Source organism: Mastomys coucha, unplaced genomic scaffold (genome assembly GCF_008632895.1).
Source record: "Mastomys coucha isolate ucsf_1 unplaced genomic scaffold, UCSF_Mcou_1 pScaffold15, whole genome shotgun sequence".
NCBI lineage: Eukaryota > Metazoa > Chordata > Mammalia > Rodentia > Muridae > Mastomys > Mastomys coucha.
The window spans coordinates 127,507,833-127,528,715 of NW_022196897.1; the positions used below are offsets into that span (position 1 = coordinate 127,507,833).

At 40.9% G+C, this 20,883-nt stretch overlaps 1 protein-coding gene across 12 annotated transcripts in view; it reads left to right on the plus strand.

Moving 5' to 3' along the window:
* Macrod2 (mono-ADP ribosylhydrolase 2) overlaps nt 1-20,883 on the plus strand; it is a 1,944,357-nt gene that overhangs the window by 1,802,068 nt on the left and 121,406 nt on the right. For 6 of the 12 annotated variants that reach the window (XM_031372067.1, XM_031372070.1, XM_031372063.1 and 3 more), the window contains 2 exons: nt 8,909-9,019; nt 14,673-14,741. In XM_031372067.1, coding sequence (XP_031227927.1) covers nt 8,909-9,019; nt 14,673-14,741 — 180 coding nt within the window. The remainder of the gene's footprint in view (nt 1-8,908; nt 9,020-14,672; nt 14,742-20,883) is intronic. The other 6 variants (XM_031372073.1, XM_031372065.1, XM_031372066.1 and 3 more) reach the window with 2 other exon arrangements.

Sequence of the window (20,883 nt, forward strand, 5' to 3'; positions counted from 1 at the left end):
CACACACACACCACACACACACACACACACACACACACACACACACTGGTAGCCTTGCCACCTTGCCAAGAAATTCTACACATCAGTTGAGAGAACTACAATAGAGCAAGGTTCATACAAGTAGCCACAGACCTGGGGAAACCATATTTTCCTATGGTTTACTGTTCTAGTAAGGAGACAAAATGATAGTAGGTGTCTTAAAATGAAGGCCTACACTCTTATACCTGGGTCAACTGTCTTGGAAAATTCTTCCTCATGTGATTTATGCCTCTCTAATTTGATAAGTAATCTAAAGAAGTTAGAAAGGGGATAGTTTCACCTTTTTTTTTATATGTTTCCAAACCTGGCAAGGCCAGGTAAGGCAGTTTTCATGTTTCATTAAGTCATAAATAATTGCTGAAGATTTATCCCATTCTCACTCTTTATCCCTACTGGATATCAGGAAATAAAGTGGACAAAGATCTTTGCCTGGGTAGAAGGAACCTTCAAACAGTGACAGGTACACAAAAACATGAACCCATATAAACTGCATGATTAATAAAGAGCAACAGGAACAGTTCTGATCGAGGAGGAGAGATTGTGTGTATGAGAGAAACTGTGAGTGTATATGGAGGATTGATTCAGCAAAGATCTGATTGAAGAGACACACTTGAACAAAGACTTGGAAGTAACCAGGAAGGATGCTAGGCAGACAGGAAAGGTATGGAAAAAAGAGATCCTGGGGTCCTGGAGAAATAGCTATAGCTTGAAAGTCAGGGAGCAAGTGAGAGGGAGTGCGACCCAATTGGCTCCCATCTTGGTGAGTGAAAAGCCAATATACTCATAGCCAAGTGTAGAGAAAGATTTATAACAGGCAGCAAGTAGGAGATCATGTGAGTTATTTCTAAAGCAGTGCTTTCATCCACCAACTGAATGGAAGAGACATTTTTTTCAAAGGGAGAATATGCATATTTATATAGAATGGGTCCGTTTATTTATTTGTTTTTGTTTGCTTGTTTGTTTTAACACAGGGTTTCTTTGTGTAGCCTGGTTGTAGTAGAGCATGCTGGCCTTGAACTCAATGATCTACCTGCCTCTGCCTCCTCAAGTGCTGCACCTCCACTTCATTGCAAGGATGGGCCCTTAATTGATCTTTCTCAGTTAAGGAGTGTAGACTTAGTCACTGTACTGCTACTGTGAAGAGAGACCATGACCACAGCATCTTTCACAAAAGAAATCACTTCCCTGGGGGCTTTCTTATAGATTCAGAAGTTTTGTTTATTATAATTATGTTAGGGAGCGCAGCAGCATTCAGGCAGGTGCTGGAGTAGCTGAGAGCTACATCCTGATCCGTAGGCAGAAAGAGGAACTGTGGGCTTTGCATAGACTTTTAAAATCTTTTGGAGTCCTACCCCCAATGACATACTTCCTCCAAAAAGGCCACACCTCTATATCTTTCTAATTCTTTCAAATAGTGCTGCTCCCTGGTGACCGAAGCATTCAAATATGGAAACCTATGAGGGCCATTCTTATTCAAATAACCACAGGTGCTTTTTTGAGCATGCTCAGTTTAAGATCATAATTTTATAAAAGGAGAGGTTGTAGACCCATCCAGAGGCATGCTTAGCACAAGGTCAGGGAGCACTGCATGTTTTAAAAGATTACAGTGGTAAGAATGCCTCTCTGGCCATGCTAAGCTCTCACCATTAAGTTGTAGTTTAAAAATAAAGAAAAAGAGACTGTGAACGTGTATTAATATGGTAGTCTGTCCTTAGACATGCTAGTCTTCTCTCACTAGCTAACAGGAGAACTGAGAAGAAGGAGTTCAGGGAACCCTGAGGGACTCTACCACAGAGGTCCTTTCTACCAGAGAATGTGAGCAAAGACTGTGTGACCTAGCTCACATTTTCAAGCCAACTGGCTTCCAAGCTGAGAATAGACTTTGGAAACAGGAACAATGCATGTTGGGACGTTGTTGCTGTAAACTTGGTGAGAAAGAGGAGGGAGGCCAGTTCAGGGATGGGGGTAAAAATCGATGGGTTCTAACTTACATTGCTCCTTAAGGTTTATTCCATCTGCTGTGTAGGAACCATTATCTGATACTGAAGAAATATGGATTTAAAACAAATAACCCACAGCTTTATGCAGTTTAAGAACAGCTCTCAGATGGACATCATACTTTTCAACTTAAAGAAATGAAATATATGTCAAGCACAAGTAATAATCTGCTTCCTGGGGAGAACATGACATTTTTCTCTTAATCCCTTGACACGTGTGTACGGAGCTCCTAATTGATTTAAGGCACCGCACCACACTAAGTGCCAGCCAGGGGCTTGGGGGAAGATCTCTATAGCAAAGGGTTGTTACTAAATAGTTAAGTTTGGGTAATTCATAAAAAAATGTTTACTTAGCCCCACAGTTTGAAGGCCTGTGGTTCAAAGTTGGGCATTTCTATTTGTACTCCGGTTATGAGCTTCATAGTGGTCCAGTGCATGGGAAAGAGATCAAATGGGGAGACGAGGTCTTGTAGAAGCTGACAGGAAGCCTCAAGAATACCTGATCCCTTCTGCCATATCCCACATCCCTATCACTTTCAAGTCAGCTCCACCTCTTAAAAGAGGGCCCTGTGTCATCACCTCACTGGGGATCACCATGTGAACCTTTGGGGGATGCAGACGCTGCACACCAACTGTTCAGCTGGTGAACATCGGTCCCAAGAATCTGCCGTGGCAAGAGAAAAGCTGAGCTTTACAATAATCTGACCTGCATCAAAACAGATCTAAAAGCACTCTGCTAGATCAGGGGAGGTGCCTAATTCACACCACCTCGACTTCTGTATCCGTGAAGGTGGAGAATACGAGAGTAGAATATTGTGGGGTTCACTGGAGCGTGTGATAGCCAAGCTCATAGGTGATAAAAAGGAGGCACCATCAGGCAGCAGCTGCCAGGAACCACAGCTGCAAAGCACTCAGGTGAACGCCTATTTATCTTTCCTGAGAGACAGGCGTGAGGTTTCCCATTAATACGAGTCAGCCAACTTGGAGACTTCTCACTAAGAGATCAAGCAGCTGGTGACACCCTCAGAACCAAAACTGTAACTGTTTGGAATTAGCGTTCCCTTCCCCCTCTCTGTTTCTTCAGTCCTCACTTCTCCCGGGGCTTTCCACTCCAGCAAGATGGAACAGAGCTGACCACGGTAGATACTCTCATTGAACACCTGGTGAGAGAATAAATGCTTGAGTGGAGGTGGGAGGAGACCAAAGAAATATGACAGCGACACGCTGTAGGTACTACAAAGGATGTCTTGGAAAGTAGGTATAATGTGAGTGTGATCCGTGGCTTGGATGAGCAGAATGCCATCCGTGTTCATTTCCAGTTCTTGATGGTTATGTTGTAGTCAGGAGGAGAGTGGGGTTTTTTTTGTTTGTTTGTTTTTGTTTTTGTTTTGTTTTGTTTTTGCTTTGTTTTGGTTTGGTTTGGTTTGGTTTTTGTTTTGTACTCACATCAACATGTCCAGAGCTGATGGAGTAATAAGGGGATGGTTATATCTGCAGTTCACTCTCTAGTGTTTCAGATTTAAAACAAAAAACAAAAGCAAAAACAAAAAAAAAAAACCTCCCTCCTTTCATTCTTGCTGTTTAAAATTATGCCAATACAAAAAAAAAGCCTTTTTATAAAATATCAATATTTATATTAAGATAAAGATACGCTATGCCAAGGTGTAAAGTAGTTTATAAAACAAATTTTAGAATTGTAGTATTGGACCTACATGGTTCAAGTATCAAAAAGTTTGGAGTCTTTGTGTTCTTTATTAATTCAGAGAATTCATAGGAGATAGCAGCTTTGCCCTCAGCTTAAATTTTAAAGTATAACTTTGTAAATTTTGTCTTCCCAGAATTTAACCATCGTATTTAGAGAATAAATATTAGCTGTCTTTCCAGGGAAGCAATAACAGACTGATTGATCTTGGAAGCCTTTGCAATGGCTCTTTGGTAGCTGCGGCAGTCCTACACAAAGTACTGTGGGCATAGCTGCTTCTTGAGGTTGTTATAAGAATTACATTTACTAGTCTACACAGAGGATTTTCTCACTGAATAGAAGGTAGACAGCAATCAGCACACGCTGGCTGTTGCGCACATAGCTATATAATTAAACAAGGTATAAACATTATCATACCAATGTCAGTGACAATCTTTAAGACCATTTCCCTCTTATGTAATCAAACTTCATTTCCAAATGTGTGTATCCAAACCATTTTTGAAATGTGTGAAATGAATATATAGATCAGAAGAAAACAAAATTCAGGCAAGACTGATCTTACACATAAGACAGAGCTGACTTAGGACTCTGTTGGTTAAGGGTCTGTTGTGCAAGCTTAGGAATCAAATTTGGTTCCTTTGCAAACATGCTGGGGGTCAGCCAATCCAGATGAATGAGAGACCTTGTCTCAGTCGATCAATAAAAAAGGTAGGTGGGGACTGGTAAGATGGCACAGTGGTAAGTGTTCTAGCTGCACAGGCATGAGGGTCTGAGTTCAAATCTCCAGCAGGTGTGCAAACAGCTGGACATGGCCACACCAGCTATGCAGGGTCAGAGACAGGAGAATCACTGGAATTTGCTGACTACCAGTCTAGCTGCAGATTCAGTGAGAGACATTACATCAGGGGACTAAGACAGAGAGTGATATAGCAGGACACCTGGCATCCTCTTCTGGATCTGACCACCTTCATGGGTACTTTTATCTGCACATACATGTACAGATTTACCACACATCACACACACACACACACACACACACACACACACACACACACAAAGTGGAGAAGTGATTTCAAAATACACCCAAGAGCTATTTAACCTCTGGCATCTACAGACACACATGCAAACACACGTACACACACATACACACACACCTGTGCATACAAATAGGAATATATACAAATATCTACAACATACACTTACATTTAGTAAGAAGTAACAGAAAAACATGCCACATATATTACTCAACTATTATCAGTTACTTGCATCAATAATAATGCCATTAGCTCTCCTGACTTCTAGTTACTTACAAGAAGGTACTTTTTTTCTCATGCTCATGAGAGCCTGGGTCTGCACATTGTAGGTTGGTCACCTGATCAACTAGATTGGCTAAATCAACTAGATCAGCTAGGATCGGCTAGGCGGTTCCATTTTGAGACATGAATTCCTTAATCTCGGCCTCACTCGACTTTGGAGCGAAGGCTATTCTACCTACTTCTTGTCCTTCAGCCAGCAGCTGCCAAAGCTTCTTCTTCCCATGGCAGATGGTGGGAGCACAAGACAAGACATGAAGCCAGCTCTGCAGCACATTGAAGTAACTGCTGATCTTATCCACTTGTATTTCATTGTCCAAGTCAAGCAGCTAAGTCCAACAGCAGTGGAGTCAGCTTCCTACTCACGGACAGAGGACACTGGCATATAGTTATCCTGTTAGAGGGGACTGAAGACTTAGGACCAAGAATTTAGTCTGTGAACTGCTGTATCTGAATTGATTTGCTGGTGTCTAAAAGTCCGAAGACCTGTGTAAGGAAAGGTAATAGCGTGCCAGCGAGCCATACACGTCATCAGCCTGCTGGCCCAGCAGTCGCCAAGGACTTACCCTGATTGATTTCTCTTTCTATTCCCATTTCTATACACAGCTTGTGGAAAGAACTAAAAATATCAAGGTAACACCTTCCGGCCATAATGTTGGGATTCTGCCTTGCAAGCCTCCTTCAATAGAAAATTAAACACACACACAGAATTCCTGTCACAGCCCCGCAAGTGACAGACCCCTTATTTCAGTATGAATTTATTCTGCAGGCGGGCCTCTTCATATTATTCATGTAAACTTCATGAAATGTGTTCTTGCAAATAGCACGTGCTTAATAAATATGGTTTAAAAGATAGATGGACAGAAATAATACCAGAGACACAGGAAGGAGACCACAGAAAAATTCTTACTGGTTATTCTACTTTTCAGGGTGGGAAAGTAAAATGTCACATCACACACTGCATAAAAGCCATCGAAGTGCGTTATCTCAAGTGAATAGATGATCCTAAATGTGCAGTAACTGGGAAACTTTAGCTACCTGGAAGCTAGCTTCTGTGTGACATTTATTTTTTATCTAACAAAATAGCCCAGTGCTTCCCTGTAGGTAGGTATTGCTTCACATTTATTGTAACCCTTTTAAAATCCCTTCTAGAAACCACAAGTTTATATGCCCTACCCCACTTAACTTCTTATTGTTTATATGTTTCCTGTGAAGATAGACAGATCAAGCTGCTCCCTTACTGAACACTTATTGGTAACGGAGTAATGTAAGTCGGCGTGGTGTCTTCCTCTCCCTCCACCTCCACCCCACACATACACCGGCAGAGGCCCACTTTTTCAGTAAGAACTCACTCATTGGACGCATTTAAAATGGATGGAAAGACAGAACGCAGCCAGAATGTCCTTCTAAAAGACAGGGAGGTGCATGATAATCTAATTGCCCGAGAGTGCACATTGGGCTTTGAGAGCAAGTCTTCTGCACTGGCGCCCCCTGCTGGATTTGAGCTGGATTGTCTCGGAAATTGAAAAACGTACCTTTTCAGCTGAGGGCATGCGACTGAAATGGTAAACCCAGCCTACTTCTAGAATACCTTTCTTCCATGATAAACATGCCGAGCGATTCCTAAGCTAGCTTCCCAAGAGCAGAAATACTCGAGGAGAAAATTACAGCTGAGACTGAAAATAGGGTAGAAAAAAATGTGCCCCTGGGATGTCTGTTAGGGAGGCAGAGGAAATCCTGGATGAACTGCTGGATAAACCCCTGTATGAGAGCGCTGCATCCGGGCAGTTGAAGGTGAATTTCTTTTTAACTGCCAGAAACAGTTCCTCGCATTCCTAAGACTTGTTTCTTTCTCTGCCTGTATTCTACAGTTAAGGACCCTCTCTGTTTCTGTCGGAGTCACACTAGAAGGGACATAGGAACCAGACTAATTTTAAAGGCAGCCTGTCACCTACAGACTTCAGACCTATTATGAAATCTAAGTAATGAAGTCGGCCTGTTGGGGGGAAGCTGGCAGATCCTCTCCTACTTGACGCAGTCCATTTGGTAGGGAAGAAGGGATGAAATAATTGGCTAAATTTTTGGCACATGCTCTGGAGCCAGCTTGGCCTTATTAAGGGAACAAGAACAACCATGATGGCTATTTCCTCCCAAGAGCAAAAATCAGTGCTGTCATCCTCATGAAGATTCTCAGCAGCAGGTGCTGTGTGGCGCTGTTAAATATGTCACTTACTGCAGTGGATTTAAAAGCACACTGAGAAGTTCCTAGCTTCTCGTATTCAAAATTGCTCTGTGTTCTCAGCAAGCTGAACAAACCGAGTAGATTCTATACATACTCAGGCATTTATTGACGACAGTCTTGTTCACAGTGGAAGCTGTCCAGTGGATTGTTTTTCAGAGTATCTCGGTAATGGTTCTCTGCGAGTTCTAGGGTGGTTGTTTCATCTTTGCTAGTCAAGGCCCCCGGGGGAGGATTCTCATACTTTTGCTTTTGCATCAGGAACCGGTGGTAAAGCAGCACATGCCCACCTTCCCAGCATTCAGGAGATCCAAGTGTGAGAACTGCAAGGTCAAGGCCAGACTGGGCACAGATTAAAACCCTGTCTCAAAGCTCAAATCAAACCAAACCAGAAAAGAACGAAAAGTACCAAGTGGTGGTACTGAAAACACAATAAGATTCTAAGTGGTGGTGACATAAGCCTACTTATGGGCCAGGGATGGAGAGGGCGTGGCAAAATCTCTGCTCTGTGACATTGGCTAAGGTGGCCATTCTGCATTCTACAGGCGGCTGGGGTGGACTAGAAGATGCCACACTGCCTCCCTCACAGGTCTTGCTTCCTTAGAGCTTGGTTCCGTGGCCCTCTCTATCCTGGGCAGTCCACTCTGAACTGCATTGTAGTTATGGCTTCCTTTCCCAAAGGAGAAAACAGGAACCGCCATCGTGAGTCAGCTCAGAAGGCTCAAGGCATCGTTTCTACCGCACACCCTTGGTCAAACAAGTGACAGGACATATTGTGTCCACACAGAAGGGAGTTAGCGACTGCTCCTGGGCAGCCTTATGGTCATTTGTACTTCATATTGCTAACTTCTTATTTTCAGTTTTCCGTATATAAGTGCATTTTATATTTCACTCCTGTGTCTTTAGATAAGGTAATGATCTGCATTTCCCATTTCACAAAAGTGTTGTGGAGATCTCCCCAAAATTAATTACAAAACCAGGCCTTTACTTGCCCTTGGGAGTATATTTTCTCTGCCTGTGAATTCACAGATTTTTAAGACAAGAAATAATTAGTTGCAAGCAGCCAGCCCCCATTGCAGCCGCCTGTTTAGTTATGTTTTTTCAGAGTTCTACCATTGGTCAGCGTCATGAATTCAGGACAAAAAAAAAAAAAATCATGCATTGATGTGTTAGACCACCACATACAAGATAAATGAAAATAAAAATTTTGAAAGCACATATCTAACAAAAACATAAAAGGCAGAGATAATCAGCCAAACTCCTTACTCTGAGACTGTTACTTGATTCCAAGCCGGAAAGAAAGCTGGAAGTAAAACGTGCTTGGCATCTCTGAAAATGGCCGGCAAAGGGAGAAATGCTTCCAGCACCAGGGTGAATATTATTTACTCCGATATTGTTTTTACCTCTAGCAAATCCTCGGAGAAGAGACGAGTACAAATGCACCTATTTACATGGGGGGCCTCTTCTATTTCATGCCTCTGACTCATCTCATCCGCTGTGCTTTTGGGGAGTCATGGTACATTGCTTGCAATTAATTTCAGTGTCGCATATTAGCCATAAAGAGATATTTCATAAATTGACTTGATTTTTTTTTCTCCCCCTGTGGTTTTCTTGAAAGATGAAAGTGCTCCAGAGGAAAAGCAAGCTTCGGAAGAGATTGAGGGGCAGAGCCAAGAAGCAGGTGGGCTCAGGTTTCTTTTGAGGAGTCTCCTAGGCCTCATCCACAGAGGTGAACAACAACTTTACTCACTGTTATTGCCTAAAAATGTTATGCCTTTTCAAAACCTGATTAACCCAGTGTTTCTTCCTCTCTCCAGTTCCATTAACTCTTAAGTTGACTGTGCTCCCATACAAAACAACGGTACACTCTTATTACCAACTCCATTTCCTTCTTGTAATAGCAGATTGCCTAGTAACACACCAAGAACTGTGGGCCAAAATCGGAAGCACGGCATCAGACCTTAGATGACTTAGATCAGGTCAAAATGAGCAGACAGAGTTAGAGGAAGAAAAAATGGAGCTAGAACTACGTGAAGAAAATGAAGAATGAGCTTTCTCTCCATACTAAATAGGATGTTTTAACTCTCTGGCATTTAATTTTGAAGATCCATGTGTCTGGCTATCTAGGTATGCTGTAGATGATGCCAGACAACCACAGCAGCATCTTACTCCCAAAGCTATGAGGTAAAAACACCCTTCCTGACATCACCCTTATTAAGAGAAGTCGCTGTGTCTATTGATTATATTGTGTTATAGATTCTACACTGTTGATTATGAATTTACCACTTTAAAATAATAGCCATTATAGTTCAAAAGGGATTGAAAACAATTTTGAGTTATCACCCACCCCCTGCCCCATTTCTGTCCTTGGAAATGTTGTCCTTTAAGAGAATACGAGCCACAATCATATGGTTTCCAGCCTTACTGCCAAAATAAAAATATCCCTAATCTCCGAGCTATTTTCCTTATTCTGTTGAGCACCCTGGAGTGAGCATGCTTTTGTAAGGAGTGAGCTCTGACTCCTGTGACCACCACATCCTCGTCCATATGCTGAACTCTCAGAATTAAACTAGGCAATATGATATGTTTCCTTTTTTTTATTGACTTAAGTTTTATTGCATTATGATGAGAAAAGATACATGATTTCAATTTATCTAAATTTGTTAACATTTAAAAACATATTTTAAATAAATAGAATTACATCACATTCTTGTTTCCCTTTTGCACCCCAACTCCTCCCAGAGACCCCCCTTCAATACCTGTAATACCTTTTGTTTTTATTTTGTCATATTCTTTAAAATTTATAAAATATTGTAACAATGAAAATGAGTATTATAAAAGTTGTTTGATATAAAATAACAATCAATTGAACAGTCTTATGTAGATGCTTGTCTACAGCAATACTGAAAATACATACATTTTACTCAATATAAATTTTAAATAACTCCAAACATATTAACTGTATATTTTAAAATAATACATCACTACTAGTATTTTTTAAATGAACATAAATAGATAAAGTCTTTTTGTTTGTTTGTTTGTTTTGTTTTTAGTAGAGCTTAAAATCTTGGCTCTTACTGTGGTACAAGCCCAAAATAAGAGCAATTTTTAGACATTGGAATTCATTGTAATAAGGCTGTACTTCAATGACCCTCACATCACCAAAGGATTTTACCTCCATGGTAGCTAAGCTGAGAGTTGACAGTTCTGCTGTGCCAAAGAATGAATTGTAGGCATGATTTTTGGCCACTGACATCCTCCTATGGTCAAAGCTATTTGACTTGAGTGATTGTCTTCATTCTCAGCCCACAGAGAACAGGTTACATTCATTTAAGAAATGGTGTATGTATTAAGACGGTCTATCCATAAAGTCATTCACCAACTGTTTCAATGAACAATGATTCTGCTTGGAGGGTGGCACAAACATTAGGTGAGGGTAAGAATCTGGTTCATTGGCTGTGATGATTTTGAAAAGCATTCATCTCAGATAAAGAGTAACTGATAAAGCCCTGTTCTTCAAACTTGATACAATAGTTATAAACAGCCAACAAAGCATTCAGTCCCACTCTTTGAAGTTCTCTTACAAGCCACCTCCCAAGTTAATTGTCTTATGTTTCTTTTGGCTGTATAAATACTTTTGAAATATGTAAGCTGTTCTGAAAACCATAGTATAGTGTAAAAACATCAAATAAACAATCCTACTAATAGAGAGGCTGAGATAGAAAAAGCCTGATTTCAAACCATTATGTGGTACACAGCAAGACACTGTCATGTACAAACAAGCAGAAAATGATATGTCTTTTACAGAAAACTTCTACAGTATTCTTGGGACTGCTTTGAGGGAAGAGCTTTTATGATTAACTAAGGAGATGGGGTTGAAGGATGCATTGAAGCAAGCCAGGAAGGACCTTGTGTACCTGTTGCTGGGTCAGCTGGTTCTTTCCTCTGAACAGAATGAATTTTTGGTACTATAAACTGTTCTTGTTTGACAGTCCCTACCCACACAGCATTGCACTGTATTGAAGGTGGGCCTTACATGAAAAGCTGTCACTGTTAAGGGATGACATGTATTAGCCAGCCAGCTGCTGGCTGCTGAGGACCTGGTCTGACTGTTGAACTTTTATGAGTTTTATTCATTCAGTGTGCTGTTCCAATCTGTCTTTATTAACATTGATTTTTCTCCTATCACTGTAAATACACACACATATACAACACATACATGTACACATACATGTACACATGTGTGCACACATAAATGTATGCAAATGCGCACACATGTGCACAAATATACCCACATACATGTGCACACGCATACCCACATGCATGTGCACATACATGCACACACATACACACATGAATGTACATGCACATATGTACATGCATATATGCACACACAAACACACACATGCACACATATGCATACATACACACTTATACATAAATATACACACATAAATGCACACACATGCACATATAAACACACACACAAACACACACACCAGTGCCTATGTTTTATTCATTCATCTTTCCTCCTAAATCAGTTAGGTTCTGGTAGTTTCTTTTTGGGTTTTGTGAGCACCTTCTGAGACATCAGAGTAGAAGAGTAGAAGCCTTCTCTACCTATTGAATATGAGAGCATTACCACTCAATATGGCTCTCTCCTATGCATTTATTGTGGTATCTCAATAGTCTTCAAAGGTCGCTCTTGCTCATCTAAGACAGCATGCTGACTGATGGAGACCCATCGCAGGGTCCATTTAGAAATGTCGACAATGCTGATCTGTGCATTTTGCCCCTTCACAGCCTCCTCTGATTAGGCAACAGAGCAAGTAAAGACATGATTTTGGTTGTTAAAGCCCCTTGACCTGCTGTTAGTTGCCAAAATAAAAATATCTTGCTTTCATTCAACAGAGTTCCCAGTGCCAATGACGACTGCATACTCTGCAGGGCTCTTCCACATAATGGAAAGATGCAGTCTCAAAATAGCATAATTCATTTACAGGTTCTGACAGCTGTCACCATCAAATCAAATGTAGTTGCATATAGTATTTATCAAGAAATCAATAATAAATAGGTATCGAAGGTTGCCTGCCTCCCCAGCACTGAGTGTACACTGCAAACATTACATTTAATTCTAAGAACAACATCCGTAGTTCCTTGAAGCTTAGAGTCTGGTGGGGGAACACCAACAATAAACAAATCAGAAGAATACAATTATCAGAGTTCAAGCAGCTTGCAGAGTAAAGAGGTGAAATGGAGGCAACCCTGCGAGGGCAACTCGAAGAAGGACCCACTGGGGAAGTGTTGCTTGAGAGGGGTTCTGAGTGCTGATATGGTGAAAACCCATTCTCAACAGTGGGGACAGAGAGTAAATTGGCTTCAAGATAGATTGGGATGTGGAGAGGGGTGTGACTGGAGCTGAGTGGGCTCAGTGGAGTGTGAGATCTGGTAAGAAATCATAGGCCCAGATTGTATCTACAGCATGTTCCTTGACTTTACTACACAAAGAATCTATTGGAACATTTTTACCATCGGAATAAATGAACTATGTATTAATGAACTCATTTTGCCCAGGAATAGTGAGTTAAAAAGGTAGAGTTAGAAGGTCTCTACAGGCACCATGACAGAGGATTCTGGAAATAGAGACCAAAAGACTGAAACATGGCACATTCTAGAAATAAGAAGCAGCAGGGTACACAAGCTGAAACGCTGGGCGGAGCACATGGGGAAAGAGGAATCCCATGTAGGTCATAGGCGTCTAGCTTCAGTGTCTCAGGGGAACAACGTTAATGCTTAACTGCTCCAAGGAAGACATTTTGTTGAAAAAGTTAATTGTTTAGATTTTTGCATCAATAAATTTGAAAATATGTGGAGACAGCCATAAGGGATGTCACATTAGATAAATACATTCATATTAGGGAGAGGTGTACACTTCAGATCAGGTTTAGGGGACGCTCTGATATAAGGGATGTTTACAGCCTGGGACTAAAAGGAGAGTCAGTGAGAAGAATATGCAATTGTCAGAGGCAAAGGAACTGGGATGCTATCACACCTACATCCCTGTGAAGAAAGGCAGAGACAGCTGCTACAATAATATGTCTTGAAAAGAACAGGAACGGGGCTGGGAAATGCAGGAAGATGGCAAGTTCAAGGCCTGTTGGGGCTGTCTTGAACAAAGAAAGGAGGCCCAGCACCTTAGAGGAGAGAGTTAGGAACACTACTGGAAAAGCATGCACCACGCACACAGGGCTTCAGAAGGTAGCAACAATAACTTTCTACAGGCAGTTTTGCTCTGAAGGGAGATGAAGATCAGAGCGTGCTGTGACTTAAGGGAAGGTTAACGGTTGGTGCCTTTTATTTAAGTCAAAGGCAGTTGATGTCTAATGAAAGAAAGTGGTCCACCCCACCCTCTTATCTACCTTCCACAGATGTTATTCTGTGTTCCAATAGAGATGCAACCTGAAAGTAACAACCAAATGTAATGGACAAATGGTATGCTAGGAAGTAAGAAAATGTCCTCGAACTGTGTGTTTTATCTTCAATTCTGTGACTGAATAACTATAAGAAAATGTGTATATTGTTTTACCAGTTGTCAGATGACTTTAATAAGTTCTTGAATCCTAGTTTTACAGTTTTAATACTAGTAGATAATTATCTAGCAGTTTGGAGGCCAAACATGAATCAAATCCCCATGGTTCTGATGAGACCAGTAAGAGAGATCAGCTCTGAGTGGCCTTAATTGGTACTGTGAGGTGGACAGTGTCTTCCCTGTCCTTACTCTCTATTCTATAACGGGGTGACATGATATCCCTGCATATCTCTGGGTGCCTTACTTTGAGTGGTCCCCTTCTCCCGGGCTACAGTGGTGACAGCCACAGAACCACTGTCCAGCTGGACAGCCGAGTGGATTGGCAGCCCGTAGAAGTGCTGAGCTAAGCAAAAGCAAACTATGAAAATCACTCACATGGAGGCACTTTGTAGAAACTTGCACGGGTATACATCACCACACATCACAAATCCGAAACGCTATTCCATTCTTTGAGAACTGTGGAAGAAGCAAAATGCTACTGGAGTTGTTGGCATACTACAGCCAACAAACATGTCTTCCCCAGAATTCATTTTTGTAGTTCATTGGCCTCTGTCTTATGTGAAGATGTATGCTTTATTACATATATATATATATATATATGTAATATATATATGAATATATATATATTATGAATATATATATATATAATGCATTACAACCCTCTGCTCCTGTAAGACCATTTGGCATGTGAAGGACACTGACACCTTCATAGGCCAGTGGTGAGGGATCGGTAGGGAATGAAAAGTCACAGCCTGAAGGTACTAAGCCCGAGGCATTTCTTTTTGTTTTATAGATGGTGTCAACACCACCCCTGTGCCCAGCCCTGCTTCCGAAGACAAAGCTGAAGTCCATAAAGATGAAGGTATGAGTCCACATCTAAACTTCACTTCATGGCTCTTTAAAAGTAAACTGTGTGGGGTTTGTTTATGTGGGAAACCGATGCAGCGAAAGCCTCTATTTTGAACACAAGGATCCCACCCACCCTGCTCCATGCCATATTGAGAATTCTCTTCAGAATTTATATATACATTTACATTTGTTCCTCCAAAAATAGTGTTCATAAAAATAAGAGCAGGCGCAGAGAAAGTGTGGCTAGAGAAAAAATGTTTATCTGAGACTCAAGAATTTGTTGATTCTGCTGTTTGTAATGGTACATAGGCCTAAGTTTGAAAGCACGGCATTGAGGACTCCCTACCAGAGCCCCATGGCTCAAGGGAGAAATGTTAGACAGGCATCCATAAAAATCAACCTGAGACAAGGCCACCTTTCTATGGACTATCACTAAGAGAAAGTATTGCTGACCCAAATAAACCAAGAAGAAACTAATACTAATTAGGAGAAATTTTGACTGGTGTAGAGATACGTGCCACAAAGCAGAGATGCAAATGCTTTCAAAAATATTAAAGGAAAATAGAATGGGTCATTTTCTCCTCTCCTTCCTGACTGGTGGGTATCTCTTCCCATTAGAAATAATATTTGATATCTGCCATTAGTAGCTACTAAAACCTCATGTGACTGCCAGAGTAGATTATTATATTTGAACAAATGGGTATCTTGTCAATCATATCATCTACTTGGAACCTAAGTACGCACTTTGAATCCATTTCTTCAGTCTAATCTGATTCAAAAGCAGACACACACTGCCATGTAGACTTGCTATTCTTTGAACTTGTCGAGGAAATCAAAATAGTCTTGGAATTTTAGTCTTCACTTAATGGCATATATAATTCCATGTCCTATTGCCTTCTGAGTCTTTGTTTTAAGACATGTAGTTGAGGGCAGTTGATAAGAGTATAAATAATTGGGTTATATACTTGGGGCTTAATTGTAGTTCTGCTCCTAGTTATATAGCAAATCTTTGACAGATAATTTAAGAAGTGAACAAATGATTAGCAAGGATATACACGGTGAACCTCTTTGCACTTGAGTTTTCCCTTCTGTAATGAGGACAAGAGTAGTGTCTATCTTCAGGCTGGGAGCAGGAAACAGTGGGTCAAAGCACTTTCTGGAGAAGCATGAGGAGCTGAGTTCAGACTTCAAGCATCTAAGCCAGTGGTGGTGCCTCATGCCTGTAACTATAGCACTCAGGAGTCGAGGCAAGAAGATTAAAAGTTCAAGGCCAGCACCAGCTATACTGCAAATTTGAGGCCAGTCTGGGCTAAAGGAAACTATCTCAAAAACTAGAAACATTGAAAAACAAAACAAAACATAAGTCCCCTAAGTCTAAATGACATATATATACATATATATGATACATACACACACACACACACACACACACACACACACATATATATATATATATATATATATATATATATATATATATATATATATAAACACACCTACAATCCCAGAACTGAGATGGAAGACAACAGATCACTAGGCTTGCTGTCTGCCAGGTGAGCTCCAGATTAATTGAGAAACCCTGTCTCAAGAAAATAATCCAGAGAATGATAGAGGAGAATGCTCCATGACATCCTCTGATCTCCTCCACACACCTGTGCACATACATATCGCACAGATACACAGACTCACACGTGTACACACACACACACACAGAGACACACACACACACACACACATACACACGTACACATATACATGCTCAGTAGATAATATCTACCTCACAAAATATCACAGCCCAGATCAGTTTCCTTGCTATTTCTCTGGCCGTCATATAGAACAGACTTTCTAGACCAAGATAGATTATTAGGAAGTGATTTGTTTATCAGAGAGAGAGAGAGAGAGAGAGAGAGAGGGAGAGAGAGAGAGAGAGAACGCTCTAGAAATCAACTCCTTTAACAGAAAAGGAAAGAGAACAGAAATGGCTGAGGGGAAGCTCCAGTGAACTGTCAGAAGAGATTGATCCCAGATGACATTATGAAGATGAACTGTAATAGGAAAGAGGATCCTGCTGTAGATTTGGTTTCTGACTATCCTGGGAAGGGATGTGTGTGGTCTTGAGTATAGTAGTTCCTTTCTATTGGGGGTAATTGTAGAAGCCAGAAACGGATGACATATGCAGGTACCTGGGAAAATAATTGTTCCTTCCCAGAGGAGATCTGACTGGACCAACAGAGAGTCTAGGATACTACTGTCATCTTGAGTGATCCCCTTTTTGATTTATTGTCAATTTTCAAAGGACACTTTCCTCCATCCTATATAGGCATATGTTCAGATATTTCTTATTTCAAAAATATTTGACATATCTAAAAATGTAATTCATTTCAGAGTTCCTGAGAAATTTAGTCATTTTACAGAGAAATAGACCGATTGTGTAAGAGAAAAGATAGAAGACAGTACTTATTTTTTAAGCAAAAGCTAACTAACTAACTAAATAAATAAAAAACAGAAAAACCAAAAACGATGTCTCAATCATTAAGTTTATCATAAAAATGTAAACGCATCATGACTTTGAACGACATAGTGTAAGAGGTAAGAACAGTCTAATGTGAATGCTTCAAGCTGAGATTTCTTGCTGTTGAGTTGTTTAGCCGGGAGACATCACACCTTCATAAAACACACTGCTTGTGATATTCTTGATGCTTTTAGGATCTCACACCATTAATTGCTCATGCAAGGATCAATTATTTTTCAGAATACTTTTAGGAATTTTTCTTCTTAAAATAAGACTTTTAATGGTGCTAACTCCATCAAAGAATTGTCATGTATCGCAGATGTATGAGACTAAATGTGATGATTTAGGAGATTTTTCCAGGAATTCAATTCTTAATTTCCATTAACTTTTTTATTTGGAAAACAAGTTTTGTGGTCTATGTTAGTATGTAATCCGGTTTAAAGTGACAGCAAAACATATAGGATGAGGACTTTGCCTTTATCTCCTGAAATAGCATTCATACACGGGCACTGTTTTTTTAAATGGATTATCCGTTCAGACTCAAGTCTCCGATGCTTGCCAAGCTGTCATCAAGATTGACAGATGCACAGTTTAGAATTAAGAAAAAGAATTTTCCATTGAAATCATCCAAGATTGAGGTCAAGTTGAGGTTAAAAGGAAGTCATAAGTGTTCAGGATTCATTTCAAACCTTTTCTGTTATTAGCTTTCATGCAGAAATATCTGTCCTCGGTGACACCAGGGCTATTTCAGAACTCCACAGTCACAAGATCACTTATAGAAGTGCTTATGACACTCTCCACTGTAAGTGGCAGAATATTTTCTGCTGATCAAAGGTCCTAAAGGAGCCCTGTTCCCTTGACTTTTTGAAGTCTTCACTCCAAAGGAGCATCTTCCATGGGTGATAGAATCGCTCCTGGTCTGGAATGGTCAGGATGATACCCAAGGTGCCTGTGCCCAGCTCAGTGGTTTACAGTTTTGCTTGTCAGTTGGATGGGTTTATAATTATTAGGATTCTAGTCTACACTGAAAATTAGCGTCTTCTAGAATGTAGGAGTTGAAAACAAGCAAGCAAAATGAGGTGGCTGTCTTTATTCCTGGAAGCCTGGAATAGAAGGTTGAATTTTTTTGTTTGTTTTGGTTTTTGATTTTTGTTTTTTTTTTTTAACCAAACAGTTATGTGAAAGTTGAAAAAAACTCAAGAAGTGTTAGAACCTAAGCATAGTCTACACTAGTGATTCTCTTTGAGGGCTGTAGCCATACTTCCCACTGGGAACCAAGTCTGGGTGTTCTTGCCCACTTACCCCACATAAATATGGACTGTGTAATTACTGTGGCGAGGCAAAACTGTCTGCTTAAAGATCTCTGTAGGCTGTTGTCCCTACGCTGAGAAAGACACCTGTTCACTGTGAGCCCTTCTGGCTGTCGAGTGGGCGGGACTTGAGCTGAGAGGCTGAGGTATGAGGAGGAGGGATATGCTAATGAATGGCTTATCCACAGAGGATAGGTTTGAGAGCAAGGACTGAGATGAAATTAGCTTCAAGGTAAGGCCGGCCGGGGGAAATATCCATGGCTTTCGATAGGCACGCTGTGATTATTTGCAAAATTGGACATGAACTTATCTGTTGAGAAATTTTCCCTTTACTGTTATGGATGCTCTTTTTAACAGATTTTATACTTTTAAGGTTTGAAAAATGAATTCTATTTGAGTTAGCAAACATGTAAGCAATCAGATGAAAGTCCATAAAACACAGGAATCAAATGCAGTAATAGAGAATGCTCGGGTTGAAACTTCTGAAGAGCCGATGTTACTGTTAAATGTATAGTTTGTCTCATTACGTCGGGAGCACTCTCTCTTCTAGCTGTCCCCATGTTTTTCATGTCACCCACTGCCAAGACACCTTGCTGGGGAGCCGGTGGGAGAAATGCTGCGCAAACACATCCAGATTCACCTGCCTTATTATTTAATCAGCACCTAATTTGAATTTGAAGGTCAACTAGACCAAATCATAGGCCCATTAATATTAAAATCAAAATCAATTAATACCCAGGTGCACACCTGAGCTGTGTCCCTTTGGAACTCCATGAAAGTCACGCCAATGCTGTTTGGCATTTATGAGGTAGGATGTCACCTGAGAAAGGATTTCTAATTCCTTAATCTAGTTTCAGACTTAGTGGAGGTCAAAATGACTGGAGAAAAAGAAAAGAGGGAAAAAAAAAAAGAAAGCTGGAAGGGATCAGCCATGGAAACAGAGTCAAAGAGGAAAGATGAGATCGTGTCTGAGGAAGCTGAGTGTAAAAGGTGATCATTGGTGCTGCCATTATCATTGGTAGAGTGGCCAGCCATGCCAGCTCAGAATTACTGTATTTCTCTGTTCCTTACCAAAACAGCTACAGAGAAAAAAAAAAAAAACAATGTGCCACCCAGGAAACTGCCTTAATCTCCACCTTAATATGAACTTTCTTAGTCCTTCTCTTGCCCTTATTATCCACCATTCCCGCCTGAGAGCTTCATCCTGATACCCATCATAGCAGGAACAAGTCCATACCCTCCTCCAGGGCTGCATGGGTAGAGGGTCCGAGTGCACACCAGTGCCGCTCTGTTACCCACTCTTGGAAGACTGTCAGTCTTACTAAACAATACTGGAAAGTGGCTGCCCTCTGGTCCTCCAGTGAACGGGAAGGAACTGGGGCAAGCAATAAATGTCTCTAGCTGCCACCACTGCTTTATATGTGCTTGTGTCCCTCTTTCTCAACAGGGAGCCCAGCCAAGGGGAGAAGAAGGGGGAACACTATGTGTAGCCGCCAGCAGCTACACAAACCGGGTTCCTGAAAGAGAGACAGGGGCCTGGGGGAAAATAGGGGCATCAGACTGAGAGAGAAATAACCAGACCAAGTCAAAGGTTCCAATGTGTATTTCAGAGTCTGAGAATATATAGGCAGGGAAACCCATCGCCCAGTAGGCCAGGATCTTGTGGCCTAATTAACATCTTGTTCCTTCCGAGAGGCAGGTGAGGCAGCTCAACAGGGCGTGGCTTCTAGCGGGAACTTTGGGAGGGGCAGAGAAGCAGCAGGACAAAAGGGCTTTCTTTAACTCCACCCAAGTGGGCTAGCTGCTTTGTGGCTAGGACAAGGTCTGGTTCAGCCCACTTGAGGTTGGGGGAGGTCACAACTATGTTGATGTGACCCCCCACAGGTGATGCCTAAGTGAGCTTGCAGCATTTGTCTTTGTTTATAGAAATAGCATGCATTCATTTTAGAAATTGTTCTAAACACTTAGAACATTATTCCTATAGGAAAGTATGAAAACTAAGGACATATAATGATTTCCTCTTCAAAGATTAAATTGCAAACATTTTTAAAAAGTCTATTCTGTTGCTTCATTTAACAGCAGACCATGAATATTCTCTCGTGTCTTTAAATATGCCTCAGAGGCATGGCTTTTATTGGAGGTATAACGTTCTATCATCTGGAGTCCCACCATTTACAATGTCAGAGCCGTAACATTGAATTATTCAGTTATTTACAGTTTTCTCCATTGTAAATAACGGGAATATGTGGCTCATGCATTTTATATGATGTGTGTGTGTGTGTGTGTGTGTGTGTGCCCGTGTGTGTGTGAGTGTGTGTGTGTGTGTGGTGTGT